Genomic DNA, 15,669 nt, shown 5'->3' on the forward strand with positions numbered 1-15,669 from the left:
GTATTCGTTGCCGCGCATGGGCTTTACCTAGTTGTGGTGAGCAGGGGCTACTCTTCGTTGCAGTGCACGTGCTTCTCATTTTGGTGGCTTCTCTTGTTGCAGAGCATGGGCTCTAGGTGCGTGGGCTTCAGTAGTTGTAGCACGCGGGCTCAGCAGTTGTGGCTCAGGAGGTCTAGAGCGCAGGCTCAGTAGTTGTGGCGCATGGGCTTAGTTGCTCTGCGGCATGTGGGATCTTCCCGGACCAGGGATCGAACCTGTGTCCCCTGCATTGGCAGGCGGATTCTTAACCACTGCGCCACCGGGGACGTCCCTAAACCCATTTTTAAAACACATTTTAAGATGATGCCTCTCTTTTGGGAAACACTAAAGTTCTCCTCCCTCTCCCAGCAAGCTCTTTACGTGTGTTCTCTCGTAGAATCAGAAAAGGAGGAAACCAAACTTCAAAAATGCCCTCGCTTCCTTTATTTCTGTTGAGAATTTAACAGTAAGAGAGACTATTAAGAGGGTAGGTTTAAGTCACAGAAGTAACTAAAGCCGAGGGGCATTACTGAGTAGTAAAACAAAGAAATTGCCTAAGTGCATTAAGACTGGTTTGAAGCAACAAAAGCTGAGTATGTGACTGTGTTGCATAAACTACAACTTAAGAGCACCCCACTAAGCTTAAAAAAGAACAGTTCTAGATAAATGCAAATTAAAATTCTATTCCCATATATCCCTTATGGTAAAGGGATTGTTGGTACACCCATAAAATTATAAAACTTTAAAACCCCCGCAAATTAAGCTCAGTGAGCAGATGGAAATAGTCTCAGTGGCCTCCCCAAATTTAAAAGTTCTAATTTGACTGCTCATGCACGTAGTATATATTGAGAGGCACGTTTACAATGGTGGACTGGAAACACATCTGTTTCTTCCTGAACTAAGGCAAAAACTCACAAGGATGGAGACATCAGATGAAAAAATGAAGCTGGAAAGTGGACAGACTAGTAAATTATTTAGAAACTGCAGGAAACAGAATCCCAAGTTGCCAGGGGGTACCAAAAAACCCTCAAATTCTAAAACGTTGCAGAGAAATTGGCAGCAGTCCCATCTGGAGGTGGGGCAAAATAAGGATTGTCTGGAAGTCTAAGCATTCAATTCCTAAATCCTTTCTCCTACGCTGCACAGCTGGGCAAGAGCCCACTCTCATTCGTCATGACTGGAGATTCCTTCTCTCAAGTGGGTAAACGGGCCTCTGGAATAATGGACACGGAGCACTGCTGAGGGCAGGGGTACCCTACTGCACACTGAATACAGAAGCCCAACCCCTCTGACCCCACTTGTCTTCTAGAATGCTAGCAGATGGCCCATTACCCTTCAGGAAGGAGACATGAAAAGTGTTCACTGAGAATGAGCAAAGACTTCAAAATTATGACATGAGGTTCCCCAACCGATCCACTAGGACAGAGCACATTCAGTTGACAAACTGCACTCACAACTTCCTATTCGCTCTTTAGCCCCCCACTCAGATAGAAGGGTTACCACACATCCGAAGAATGCCTCTAATAAAGATACAGACCAATCCAAAAACAGAGGGAAATAAAAAAAAAGACTTCCAAAAACAGAGAGAGAGAAAAAAAAGACTATGTCTGAGCTGGGGGTGAGGGATGCGGGGGAGAAGGGCTGGCTGGGGGGAACTTCCAAAAAGCTTTCTTGGGAGATCATTAGCTTGTAAAAATTGCAGAGATAAAAAAAAAAGACTTGGGGGACTTCTTCGCGGTCCAGTGAGTAAGACTGCGTGCTCCCAATGCAGCGGGCCTGGGTTCCATCCCTGGTCAGGGAACTAGATCCCACATGCATGCTGCAACTAAGAGTCCACATGCAGCAACTAAGACCCAATGCAGCCTAAATAAATAACTCCGCGCTTTCACTGCAGGGGGCGCAGGTTCCAACCCTGGTCAGTGAACTAAGATCCCGCATACCGTGCAGTGAGGCCAAAAATTAAAAAAAAAAAACAGATGGGAGGAAATCAATGAGATCCAGAGAATTAAAAATTTCTTAATTTTAACCGTGTCCCCCTTGCTCTGTATACCATTGCTAAAAATTGAGTGGTGACAGAATTGTAAGCACAGGCGGACAGGATGAAGTCTGGCACCGTCATTTAGGAAAAGCTCTAACTGGAATCTGGGACTGAATCTAATCAGAATAAGATCCTGCTGGTTTACCAAAGGATCTTTCTTCTCTTGCACTCTCATGCAACCCCTTTTTTCTATTGCCAATACATGATCACTTCACCTGTTAGCCAGCTGTGGATTAACTTTCCAATTTCCCATAATTGATCCAGTGCTAAATTTCTTCCTAAGCCATCAACTACAAAGGGTTTTGACAGGCGTTAAGAGGTATTATGGTAGAATCAGGATTTCAAAGATTAAAATGGAACTGCTTTTGAAACTGAAGCCAATATAGGTCATGGAATTCAGGAGTAAGAAAGATGGTGCTTACCTGCTCCAAGACAACACACAAAAGCTGAAATCTTTGGGCTCACATATATATTGGACTTTATCGAAGCCTTCAGTATTCTGTATGTAATATCCAGAATCATTTTACCAGATTCAATTTGTTACTAAGTGATAAAGCAAGTTAAGATTCTGAAAGAATGCTTACAAGTTAACACACAAAGCTGATATGTAAAATTACAAGTCTTTCACGACAGAAGCCAAAGCAAAGCAAAACTAAAATGTAAGGAGGAATAAAAACATTTTATCTGTGTATTCAGAATCACACACAAGTTACCTTTACAGTTCAATTTACTATATAGAAATCATTTGGGTTTTATAGTTTCAGTTAAAATTCTGAACTGAGATTACAATATTGTTTTAAAAAAATTGTTACATTAATTCATTATTTTAAGCAAACCAAATTGAAATACATAAGTTCAAACTTCAGATTTATGGCAAACAGTCTTCAAATACAACACAGATATTTCTTAAAGTTACCCTATCATTCACGTCTTACTTGCAACTCTGAGCTGTTATACACAGAATAGCTCTCCTATAAATATGGCAAAATCGACACGCCAGGAAGCTCAAAGTTGTATAGTCAGGCCAATGAGTCAAAGTTGTACCATCTCTTAAAAGATTTGGCATTTCTGGACCAAAAAGCACAACAAGTAAAGAAGGTTAGGAACAATTCCTCCTCCTTATTACAGTTAAAAAAAGTTGCTTGGTAGCTTGGAATTCTGCATAAAACCCCACATTACATCTTGGAAAAGCCAAAGGGTAATTAGATGACAACAGATTGGGGTCTTTTTTTTTTTTAATTAATAGAACCCACATAATTCAAATGGGAATTAATCAAATCAAAAATATTAAGCACCTACTGGTTTAAGAGATTGAAATTTATTAGAGATTCATGATCAATTTCCTTCCACCTTGAAATCAAGGTGTAAAAACCAGCTATTAAGTGCATTCCAAACTTCTCCTATGTAGCACAGGTAGAATTTTCTGTCCATTGGCACCAAAGTGAAGTCACATTTCCTCTTGGTAGACAGAAATTCCACATCTGAACATAGAGTAAGTTAGGAAAAAATGACCCCTGTTGTTTATTACTATCGTGATTCTGAGATCTAGGATTACTAATATACTAGCAGTGAACAACGCAAATTCCTGGCAACAACTGTCATGTTAGTGACTCTAACTCACTTCCCCCAATCACCATAAAATTTTAGTATGAAAAGAATTAAAACTACACTAAGCTGAACAAACGGGAAATAACAAGAAGCTAAGTGAATAGCTAAAACAAAACAAACCCTAAGTCTGAAATCACTGCAATTGAGAAACTGAAAATAGGTGTGCTTCTCCCCACCCCACCTCACAATTTTCAATTTAAATAATATTCCGTGCAAAGGAGCATCAGGTTTCTGGATATAGATGTAGCCCTTCTTTAAGATTTAGTGCGCTGCAGTTTTCTGCAATTTTATTTCCCTCCCCCAAAGTTTTTTCAAGGTACTTAAGAGAATCTTCCATTTCAGCCAAAAGATTTGTGATTCAAAGATTTACTAAGGTACTCTATGCATTCTATCTGTACAGAAACACCTATTAATTATTACAATTGGTTTATGCAGGATTAACATTTTTGGTGTTAAAATTGTTAAACATCATGCTTACTGCACATCAACTCTCCATAATGAATCTCAACTTCACAATGATTTACCAAACATTTTACTTAAATTACTAATTAAATAAATGAAAAATGTACTGAGCCAAACTAAACTTAAATGGGCTATAAAGGAAAATAACCTTCTAAACAGTCCATATACACATCTATTTCGAAACTACCTTTGCTAGCTAGCCCCTTTCCCAAAGTTTTAGCCTGAAAAAACAGTAAAATCTACACAAAATTTTATTGCAATCATACAAGGGTTACATTAGGTCAAATACAACAAATACTATGATGCAATTTTACATTTATTAAACTACAGTTCAAAGCACAAATTTACACATTCTAAATACACTAAACGTATCTAATGAAATCACACTGGTCTTCCACTGACATTTGATATATCTGGGTGAAAGACATTAACTTTACAAGACTTTTTAAACACGAATCCTTAGTATAAAAACTGTGTACTTGTATGTAAACGGTTTAATGGGGAACCCAATTAATGGGCTTCCATCTCCACTAAGTCATCCATTTTGTTGCATATTTTATTTTAAACGCTTAAGGGGTAGGGCAAACTGGTAAGTTTAAATGTGGATACATTATCTTAATCTCCCAATTACCCCCAGTGAATTATAGATGAGAGCTAATTTTGTCTGGTCCCAAATAGCTATTACTAGTAGTTTTTGTTTCCAAGAGAATTAACAGAATAAGATTGTTCAGATTTTTTCCACACTGGAATGTAGACCAGACAAGCTTAACCTGCAATTTCAGATCTAAAAAAGCGTTAATGCCTGCTTAAGCTTCAGTGGAAAAGTTGTCTTCTTGGCTCAACTGAATGCAAGAAGGCACAAAGAAGAAGTTCTTCATCATTGTGTCTGAAGTAATTCCAGCATCTTGCATCTCATACCTACGTAAGAAAAAAGTAGAAAATTTGAATTTAAGGATAAAGACACACAACCACATAACAAATGGACAATGAAATAGGACTGTAAAATAAGTGGTCTTCCAATTACTCTTTTTTTTTTTTTTTTTTAAATTTTCATTTATTTATTTGGTTGTGTTGGGTCTTCATTGCCGCACACGGGCTTTCTCTAATTACATCGAGCAGAGGCTACTCTTCGTTGCGGTGCGCGGGCTTCTCATTGCAGTGGTTTCTCTTGTTGCGGAGCTCAGGCTTTAGGCGCGCGGGCTTCAGTAGTTGTGGCACATGGGCTCAGTAGTTGTGGCTCACGGGCTCAGTAGTTGTGGCTCACGGGCTCAGTAGTTGTGGCTCGTGGGCGCTAGAGCACAGGCTCAGTAGTTGTGATGCACAGGCTTAGTTGCTCCGCAGCATGTGGGATCTTCCTGGACCAGGGCTCGAACCCGTGTCCCCTGCATTGGCAGGCGGATTCTTAACCACTGCGTCACCAGGCAAGTCCCCCACTTACTCTTAAAAGATCATTTTGCTATTACTTTTAAGTTGTGCGTTCATTACAGAATTAAAATTAGCAAACGTTCTGTCACCTCAAATACCCAATCTGCTTTAAAACAAAAACACCATCTTACCAATCACTGTATGACATCATATAATAAATAGCTGGCCTCTGAAAATCATTAAAAGCAGATGGTTCATGGAAAGAATCTGCTCCCATGTTATCAAAGATAAGCCAATCTCCCACATTCAGCTCAGGAAGAAGACAGTTTTCCACAATTTGATCAAGCTCATCACAGGATGGACCCCAAAGGCTGCTTGTAAACAGAGGCTCATCTTCCTTGTATTTCTGTAGGAAAAAAAAGGTTGTTGTTTTGTTAGGTTTTTACTCAGGCAGGCACTGAATTTGAAGGTGGATAAGAGCATTTTTTCACTATCTCAGATCAAATGTGCCCCTGGAAGAAAGGCCTAGAACCAGCGGCAGTGATGTTCCTTAACTCCATCTAAGGAAGCAACTAAAGGAACTCAGCCAGAGATATGCAAATCCTCAAAAAAGGGGCAACCTTCCCCCATCCTAAAATATTTCTCCAAAAATTGGGATGTATCTTAAAAATAACAGCTTGTTCATAAACTGCCATATAAGCAGTTTTTATATTATTTGTAATAAAACTTGCCTTGTGAACCTCTGGAATGGTATTTAAGTCCTCAGACAGTTTACTTGCAAAAGAACCATAAACACCATCGTTCATATAATACATAAAGGTTGGTTCATCACTTCCGGTTTTTCCTACTGAAATGAAACAGGAAAAGTAAAGACAAGTTTATAGTAAAACATCTAAAAGGTGTATCAAACTCTGAATTAGTATTTACAGAACTGACTCGTAGGTTTCACATTCCTCAAAACATAAATTAAACACCGATATATATATACTGACATACCTTAAAACTGTTAGCCTAAAATACTGAACACACTTCACAAAGGAGGATAACCAATGAAGACATGAAAAGTGCTCTACATCATTTGTCACCAGGTAAATGCAAATTAAAACTACAGTGAGATACCACCACCACACGCCTACTGAATGGATAAAATTTAAAACACTGACACCCCCCCAAAAAAGTCAGTAAAGGTGGGGAGCAACCAGAACTTGCATATATACATTGTCATCGGAGGGGCAAAATAGTAACACCATTCTGAAATCTTTGCAGACACCTACTCTGTGACCCAGCAATTCTATTCTTAATCATTTACCTAAGAGAAATGAAAAATGTCCACAATACCAGTAGTACAAAAATGTAGTAATAGTTTTATTCTTAATAGCCAAAAACTGGGAACAATCAAATAATCATCAGCAAGAGAATGCATACAATGAATATACAATGTATATTCATTCAGAAAATGGAATATTAATTGGCAATAAATGTAAAACAAAATGGTTCAGACATTATACCGAGCTGTCTTAAACAGAAGAATATATGTTATATGACCTCATTTATATGAAGTTCAAGAGCAGCCCAAACTAATCTATGGTGGAAAAATAATCAGAGTGATTATCTGGCAAAGGAACAAAACCGAGAAAAAACTTTAAGATACGAAAATTATTTGTAGCTTGATAGGGATGACAGTGTAAGCCTTCATTAACTTGTCAAATCATACATTTAAAGACTGTACTGGTTCTTAAGGGGAATCAATCACCTGGGTAAGTTTATCTAAAATAAGCCTATCTCAACATCAGTATCAAGAAGAGTTGGATTCAGAAAGTCTTATTATGGAATGGGACCTTGGCTAGGGCATTTTGAAAAGCTCCCTAGCTGCTGCCTACTGATGGATGAAGACCATCCACAACTTTATAATCCATGAAATGTCCTACAGTAAATTTATACCTGAGTAGTATCTGATAAACTCATCTTCGAACTAATTGGAATTACCTACTAACAGAAACAAAACTATAAACTTTGTAACTTACCTCCAGAGGAAAACTTATTTTCAACAACTTTCTTTGCAATGATATTAACTGCAAGTGTAAATGCAGAAGACACATAGTAGCTTCCGGGTTCAGAAATTATCTTAATGCCGGATCCTTCAGGAAAGTAGACATCCAACAAAGGGCTGATAACATGATTAATCTATGGATTTAAAACCCCACATTATGGTTTTAATACTGGATTAGATAATTCACAATATTAAGAGACTAATAGCTATTAAATTTTCTAGGAAAATTAAGTAGTTGAATTATAGACCATGAAGCTTTGCAATAAAGCAGGCTTTCAAGTCATCAAAGTTTATTTTCCAACTATCAGAATGGCATAAAAAAAAAAAAATATCGTAACTCCAATGGCAAATGGCTACTGGTGATTGTTTAAAGCCATGTCTCTATATTCAATCACTATCAATGAAGGAGCAAAATTTCAAATCAGTTTCTATATATTAGGGAAGGTGAGGAGTGGTGTGTATCTGGATAAAATAGCTCAAGCTCTCCAAGTTATGAATTCATCTGTGCCATCAAGTACTGAAAATAGAAACTGTGATAAAATTATGCTATAGAGTTTTAACTTTTCAAAGTTAAGCTATCTTCTCATTGCCTATTCATTTTCTTAGAATAAAATTTTAAACAATGTTACACCTTTAGTTGCTGCTGTAAAAACTCTAGTCTACAAATCTACCAGGTAAGTAGTAAAGAATGAGAGATTATTCCAGTTATGTCCACCCACTGAACAAGGTTTACCTCTTCCAATTGAAATTCGGTTCCTGTGAAGCCTCCACCAATGTCTAACATGTTCATTGTGAAGCCAAATTCTCCCTAGAGATGTGGAGGGGGGAAAATCTTTAAATGCTTTTCCAAATTGTAATGCATATAGGGACATTTCAAAAAAAAAAGGAGGTAAATAATCTCTGTTCTGACCTTTAGTACAGTAAATTTCTTGCTTTCTACTAACAGAAGCAGATTCATTCAATGTTATATGTATTGTCTTCCTGATGTTTCTGTATTATCTTTAGACATACGCAAGTAAATTACTATTTCATCCCTTCACAACCATTTTTAAAAATGTGCATGTCATAAAAATGAATGAATGAAGAGTACTTCAGAGATAGAAAACCACTGAATCTTAGATAACATCCTGGCTTAAAATATCGAAATAATTTAAGGGAAAAACTTACAGCCATGTCAAATACACATCGAGCATCAGATAAAGCATGTACATATACTTGAGATTCTTTGCAAGCACTTGAAACATGAAATCTGAAAGAAATAAGAGTAATAAATTTGAAGCTGCTGCAAGTTTTAGAGGCCTTTCCTATAAGTCCTTTCTCATTCACCATACTGACACAAAAAATATTCACATTAACCTTACCAAATATTTAAAGCATTAGAAGCACGAGCCTCTAATCATCCAAGTTACAATACCAGCCTTTTAGAAAAGTATTATCCAATATTAGGATAATACTGTAGTTTTATAAACAATTTTTTATAAGTTATCAGTTATGCTTCATGACTATCAGATAGGGACATGCTTTTTACGCATATATGGTAAAGTAACAAGCATCACCCTACAAAACCTTTAATTTGAACGCACAATTTTATCTAAAAATATAAAAATGTTATCTATTGTGAAATAAATACAAGTGAACATTAATTCAGCTGCGTAGTACTGATACTTGTTAGTATTCATTAACAGTGATACTTATCAATGATTCAGACTATTTAAATTTAAATAGGGAATTCCCTAGCGGTCCAGTGGTTAGGACTCCATTCTTCCACCGCAGGCGGCCCGGGTTCAATCCCTGACTGAGGAACTAAGATCCCACAAACTGCGTGGTGCAGCCAAAAGATAAAATAAAATAAAATAAATTGAATTGAAATATGGTTCTTTCTGTACCCTGACTGTGGCAGTGGTTACAAAAATATGTTAAAATTCATAGAAGAATATACCCCAAATCAATTTTCCTGTGTGTTAACAATAAAATTTAGCTGAACTATGAAAACTCTCCAATACTGTTAATATTATCAAGTAAGGTAGATTTAAGCTTAACAGTGGTGATTCTTTATCCGTCTTTATGAGCAATTTTAAAATTTGGAGCATTAAGCTGCTCCAAATTTGATTCAGATCATGGTTCTGAAACTATGATCAAAATCATTAACTCTCTGGGTCTTAGTTTTCCTCACACATAAAATTGAGAGGGTAAAATAAAGTCTACTGATTTTTTGAAGTGCTCCTGAGGGATTAAAAAGGAGAAGAGAAAAAGTCTTAGGATAGGAAAAAGAAAAAATGAAATGACATCTCCAACAACTTAGAAGCTGAATGCCATTTTGGTATTCATTAGAATTCTAGTAAATCCCTCCATTCAATTTAAAAAGAGGTGATTTACATTACTAACTGAATTGTTATTTACTATTTTCTCTCTTTACTGGGTGAGGGGAAGGTACAGGTACAAAATAGTATGAAGGATAAGCATATTTAGTTGCTTTCCTGAACTAAGGGAAATGTGTATATTAAACCCAAAGTTGAATCTATTAGAGTTCATGCAAATGAAATTCTAAATCAGTAAACAGAAAGACAAAGATTATCACCACAAAATGAAGTTTAAAACAAATACTCACTTAACCCCAATAATTTGGACATCAAGTTCCTTAGCACATTCCAAAAGATGCCTACAGTTCTTCAGGGTAGTGCCAAACTTCATGTTACCCTCTTCACCTCCAATATTATCTTCTGTTGCAATATGTAGTAAGACCCTAAGAGAAGGGGAAGATGATTGGGGCAGAGTTGGTTTACATCATCATCAGCACATGTGAAGCCTGAAGATTGTAGGAAGTGTGTTGATTATGTTGTCAGCGCTCCAAAATCCAGCGTCGGATGAATCAAGTGAACCTAATGAAAAACAATCCTGTATAGAGAAAAAACTAGCAATTAGGGCCTAAAGCATGAAGCTTACAAGGATGGGAATTTGGAAAATGCAGGAAGTTAAGACTCTGTTGTAGCATCAAGAGTCGGTTGGGCTCTGTAATGAAAGACATTACTTTCAAATCAAGTCCATCAGTCCATAAATCCACCTAGAAAGACTAAATTGAATAGCAATGCCATCATTGTCTTTCAGTAAAAATGATCAGGGCTTTAAATGTTCCAAATTTCCTAAATTGTTCTAGTTAGCTAACCTTCTACCACTTATTCTGAACATTCCTCCCATTAACTTTGTACATCTAACAAAAAAATTAGGAAGTCCTACGTTATTTTACGTATCTCAACAGCAGCCTTTTAGACTGCTGATTCAAATCTGTTTGGTATTTCCTTCCAAACCACGACAACCAAGACAAAATGATCAAGACTGTCAGGCAATCTCCAAGTAATTACTAACCACTAAAAAATGCAATTATACAAAAATGCTGTTTGTAAAAGCAAAATTATTCTACCTACAAGTAGAACCAGCTCTATCAAGAATATACCATTCCATTTATAATCTAATACAGTAAACACCCCAAATCAGGTCACAGAAAAGGAAGACTCCCCCCCCACCACCCCCAGAAGACTTTTAAGAGAGACAAGCGGTTCCCTAGAACCACTTTATCAAAAAACTGGCCTTTATCAAAACAAAGGTTTTCAGAGTAATAAATCCTGTCACGATACCTTTCTAAGAATACCATTAAAGTCAATAAGAAAATTATGAATACAAGGAAAATATGGATATGATACACATTTTCGGCAACATATAACATACACAATAACTTATTAAAAAGGAAACAATTTTGTACTAATATACTTTCAGTATATTGTAAAATCCTCTTGATATACCAATTCATGGCAATATTAATTTTGCCTTAAATTCTTTTGCTTTTAAAAAGTGAAGTTTTTAGTTAAAAAAATAACTCTTGGGATGCATGTAGGTACAAGTAAAAACATTAAACTTCCTGTTTGAGGAGAAGGGCCTTAAAGAAATCCCAGGAATCTATGGACTAGGTTCCTACACTGACACAAAGGACAACCATTCAAGAAACCACATCTAAGGGCAGATTAAACCCTCAGCTAACCAGGAAAAAAAGCTGACCAAAACACATCCTGTTCCCAATATGACAAATAACTAGCATGGTTAATGTAATTGTGAAAATATAGCTGTGGCTCTAATTTGATTATCCTACCAACCAGATTCTCTTCCTTGAATTAAAGATTATAAATTCATATCCCCAAATGCCCTTATCTCATCCCAGCTCCACAGGAAGGATCAAAAGTAGCCAATAAAATGCTAGTAGCATTTTCCATAAAGGAACTTGAAATAGTCACAGTAATCACAACATATACCACTGCTCTACATAAATGCCCCCTTTTCCCAGGCTAAAGACAACCCCAAACCCTAGGTAATAATATTCCCATGTACCTAGATTTACACTTACTTGGCATTTGGGTGATTACGTGCAATTTTCTTCAATTCGACTTCATTGTCACATGTCATGATATTCACTCCAACTTTTGCTGCATACTTTATCTGAGACACTTGCTTGCAAGGACTTATGTAAATGATGTTTTCTGGAGATACACCCAATTCTTGCACTAAAGCCATTTCAGTCTAAAAACAGATTTTAAACAGTGTCATCTAAAAGGCATGCTTTCTATTACTTTTCAATCACTACCACATACCTTTATTTTTTGGTTAAATTCAAATTATGTAAGGTTAAATTAGGATTATGTATGTCATAGTTCAGATTCCGGTAATGCTTACTATACTGTACTCTGTTAAAAACCTTTTAAAAAGGTATACAGGGACTTCCCTGGTGGCGCAGCGGTTAAGAATCCACCTGCCAATGCAGGGGACACAGGTTCGAGCCCTGGTCCGGGAAGATCCCACAAGCTGCGGAGCAACTAAGCCTGTGCGCCACAACTACTGAGCCTGCGCTCTAGAGCCCGCGAGCCACAACTACAACTACTGAAGCCCATGCGCCTAGGCCCATGCTCCGCAACGAAGAGAAGCCACCACAATGAGAAGCCTGCACACCAGAACAAAGAACAGCCCCTGCTTGCACTAGAGAAAGCCCACACGCAGCAACAAAGACACAAAGCAGCCAAAAAATAAAAATTAAAAATAAATACTGATCCTACTTTTTAAAAAAAAGGTATACAGGCATATCTCATTTTATTGCACTTTGCAGATACTGCATTTTTACAATTGAAGATTTGTGGCAACCTTGTGTTGAGCAAGTCTACTGGCACCATTTTTTCAACAGCATTATTTTTTTATTTGACGTATGTACATTATATTTTAGACATAATGCTATATTGCACACTTAACAGACCACAATATAGTATAAACATAACTTTTATATGGACTGAGAAACCAAAAAATTCATGTGACTCGCTTTATTGCAGTGGTCTAGAACCCAATCTGCAGTACCTCTGAGGTATGCCTGTAATTACCATCAGAGAAATCTCATAGTTTAGGATATTATCTTGCTGTCATAAGAAGTAATTTGGTCAAGCTAGCTCTAGGCTAAAAATGAGGAACAAATAACAGTTTTTGATTAAAGAAAAATAAAGCTTATAAAATCTCATCTCACTGAAACATTCCTTGAAAGGTACACTTGAAAGTTTGTAAATTTCCAATATTAAACTGCAAATTTAAACAAGAGTTAGGAAACACATTCAAAAGTCAAAACTTCCTTGCAAGTGTTCTCCTACTGCTGTGGGTCACCAAATATTAGTCAATTTTAAAATGCTGCAGTTTAGTAATAAAGTAATGAAAATGACTTACTTTACTGGAACAAGCAAATCCAGTTCCAAGAGCTGCCAAAATCTCAAGTACAGCTGGAGTGGAGTTGCACTTTACCGTGTAGAATGGCTTTATCTGAGCCACTATGTTCTGCCACTGACTGTGTTTCTTCACAATCTTTCCAAGATCTCCCACAAAAAATGCATTTTTCCCTGTCTATTATGGTTATGAAAAAGAGAAACATAAAAAACTACTGAAAACAGATTATCAAAAGTAGGAAAGAACTCCCTTTTCCTCCACAAATGAGCCAGGATAAACATTTACATACTACCACACTTAAGGCTTGTTTCTTTTTAAATTTGACTCTGTGCTGTGCTATGCTATGCTGGTATAGAAAATATTCTCTTTGATTAAAAAAAAATGTATCAATTATAGTGACTTTCTACTTCAGAAATGCCTCAATTTTACTTTTGGGGAGAGGAGGGGAAGGAAACTACCTATTTCCTTCCATGCTTTCCTTAACTGTTTAAAATAAACCTACTTTAGCAGTAAAGGATCTAATTTCCTAATACGGTGAGTAGAATGAGGAATTCTAAACAAAAAGCTGTATCTCCATTATGAATTTCACTTAAAGACAGTAAAACAAGGAAACAAAAGAAACCCATTTTTAAGGAGATAAAGTTGGTAGTTTGTGTGCATATAGGTGGCCAACTTGAATTTAAAAATACAGAAGTACACTAAATGTCAGATAAATCTGAGTAAGGATATTCTTCCCTCATAAGAAAGAAAACTGGGGGATTTCCCTGGAGGTCCAGTGGTTAGGACTTGCGCCTTCACTGCTGTGGCCTGGGTTCAATCCCTGGTTGGAGAACTAAGATCCCACAAGCCACATAGCGTGACACAAACAAACAAACAGATTTTAATTAGGGATTGGGAGAGATCTGTAATGATTTCGAAGTTGGGGCTACTCCAGGGGTAGAGAGATGACTATGCATGTCATCCAGAGCATAAATTACCCAATGTTAGATGGCAGACAAAATAATCTTATTAAAAACATACAACATCCAAGTATTGTTTGAAAAGCCATGAAGATATTACTGTTTTCTATAATCCACATTATTTGAAGATATACATTACTGGAACATACTGACCAAGAAACAGACACGACTAGAAATTATGGTTACGGGTGGCAGATATAGGACAGTTGTACTGAAGTTACCCCATCTTTAAAAAACATGCTGCCATCCCCAGAAAGTGTGCTGTAAAAGTGCCATCCCCAGGAAGTGTGTTGTAAAAGTGACTAAGACTAGTGACATCAGAGAATTAACTGTAGAATGACTTAGCTGTAGAACAGACTGAACGGTAGGACAAGTGTCACTCTTCCTCACCCCCCCAAAAAGAATTCTGACGGCAGAAGAGAGAAATAACAGGATTTTGCTGGTGTGTGAGAAGACTTAAGCACATTTGTAAAGGTCAAGAGAAGAAGAAAGTTTTTTGGATATCCTATTACTGAACACCAGTAACACGAAAACAATTGTTCGAATTTGGGGAATATGGGAAATTAGCTTCAACAAAAATTCTATCAGTAAGGCAATAAACAAAATTTTTCTATCAGTAAGTACGAAACAAAAATGATCTTAAGTAGCAATAAATATGATTCTATAGAAATTGACACTCATTCTCATTCAACATACATATAAATTCTCATTCAACATACATTAACCAAGATTATCTGAAATATAAATTAAAATCTAATTATAATTTATAACTGTGTACTGAAGTACTACACAGTTGAGAAAAATGGGTAAGAAGCCACGTACTGATTAAGTGGATAGCTGGCAACATATCAAGAAAATAAAAGAACATACAAAACCAGGTGCTATAAAGCACAGAAGAGAAAGGGCTGTCAGGAAGCATTTTTTTTAAAATGTGAGCTAGAAAGAAAATCTCATCACTTCTCAAGGGGAACTGGGGTTGTCAAGTCAAGACAACCTGGAACAAAGTTCTTTTATCAGATTAAGACCTTGGAAACAAAGCACTGATGCTTCAGATTTCAGAAATTTATAACACTGTTTTCAGAAATGTGAGATGACACACTTACCAGGGTATGTTCATAAACATAATTATCAATAACATTTCCAAGGTTTGTTCCTTCATCCAACAGGCCAACGGAGTAGTTTGCATCGTCAATAAATCCTTTCATCTCAGCCGTATTCCACAAAGCCGAAAGTCATAAACCAGGAAAAACAAGAGACGGGCCACCAAGCCTTACGTCTGGGTCCTTAGAATATGCAACAAACTGTCAAAATAGAAGTTATTTCCAAGTCTGTATTATTTCATTAGTCAAACTTAATGTATGAGTTGTCAATGAGAGTGTGTTAATAGTAAGTACCCAATTTAGTGAAGAATCTGTGATCACTTAACA

The 15,669-nt window shown here is 36.8% G+C and overlaps 1 protein-coding gene across 4 annotated transcripts in view; it reads right to left on the bottom strand.

Moving 5' to 3' along the window:
- Positions 1–2,765: 2,765 nt before the first annotated feature.
- AZIN1 (antizyme inhibitor 1) overlaps positions 2,766–15,669 on the bottom strand; it is a 30,892-nt gene continuing 17,988 nt past the window's right edge. For 2 of the 4 annotated variants that reach the window (XM_061171394.1, XM_061171395.1), the window contains 10 exons: positions 15,346–15,543; positions 13,287–13,460; positions 11,935–12,107; positions 10,150–10,284; positions 8,709–8,790; positions 8,275–8,349; positions 7,516–7,675; positions 6,223–6,338; positions 5,683–5,897; positions 2,766–5,044 (listed from right to left, as the gene is read on the bottom strand). In XM_061171394.1, coding sequence (XP_061027377.1) covers positions 4,933–5,044; positions 5,683–5,897; positions 6,223–6,338; positions 7,516–7,675; positions 8,275–8,349; positions 8,709–8,790; positions 10,150–10,284; positions 11,935–12,107; positions 13,287–13,460; positions 15,346–15,447 — 1,344 coding nt within the window. In that variant the 5' untranslated portion in view covers positions 15,448–15,543 and the 3' untranslated portion in view covers positions 2,766–4,932. The remainder of the gene's footprint in view (positions 5,045–5,682; positions 5,898–6,222; positions 6,339–7,515; positions 7,676–8,274; positions 8,350–8,708; positions 8,791–10,149; positions 10,285–11,934; positions 12,108–13,286; positions 13,461–15,345; positions 15,544–15,669) is intronic. The other 2 variants (XM_061171396.1, XM_061171397.1) reach the window with 2 other exon arrangements.

Source organism: Eubalaena glacialis, chromosome 17, assembly GCF_028564815.1.
Source record: "Eubalaena glacialis isolate mEubGla1 chromosome 17, mEubGla1.1.hap2.+ XY, whole genome shotgun sequence".
In the NCBI taxonomy this organism is placed as follows: domain Eukaryota; kingdom Metazoa; phylum Chordata; class Mammalia; order Artiodactyla; family Balaenidae; genus Eubalaena; species Eubalaena glacialis.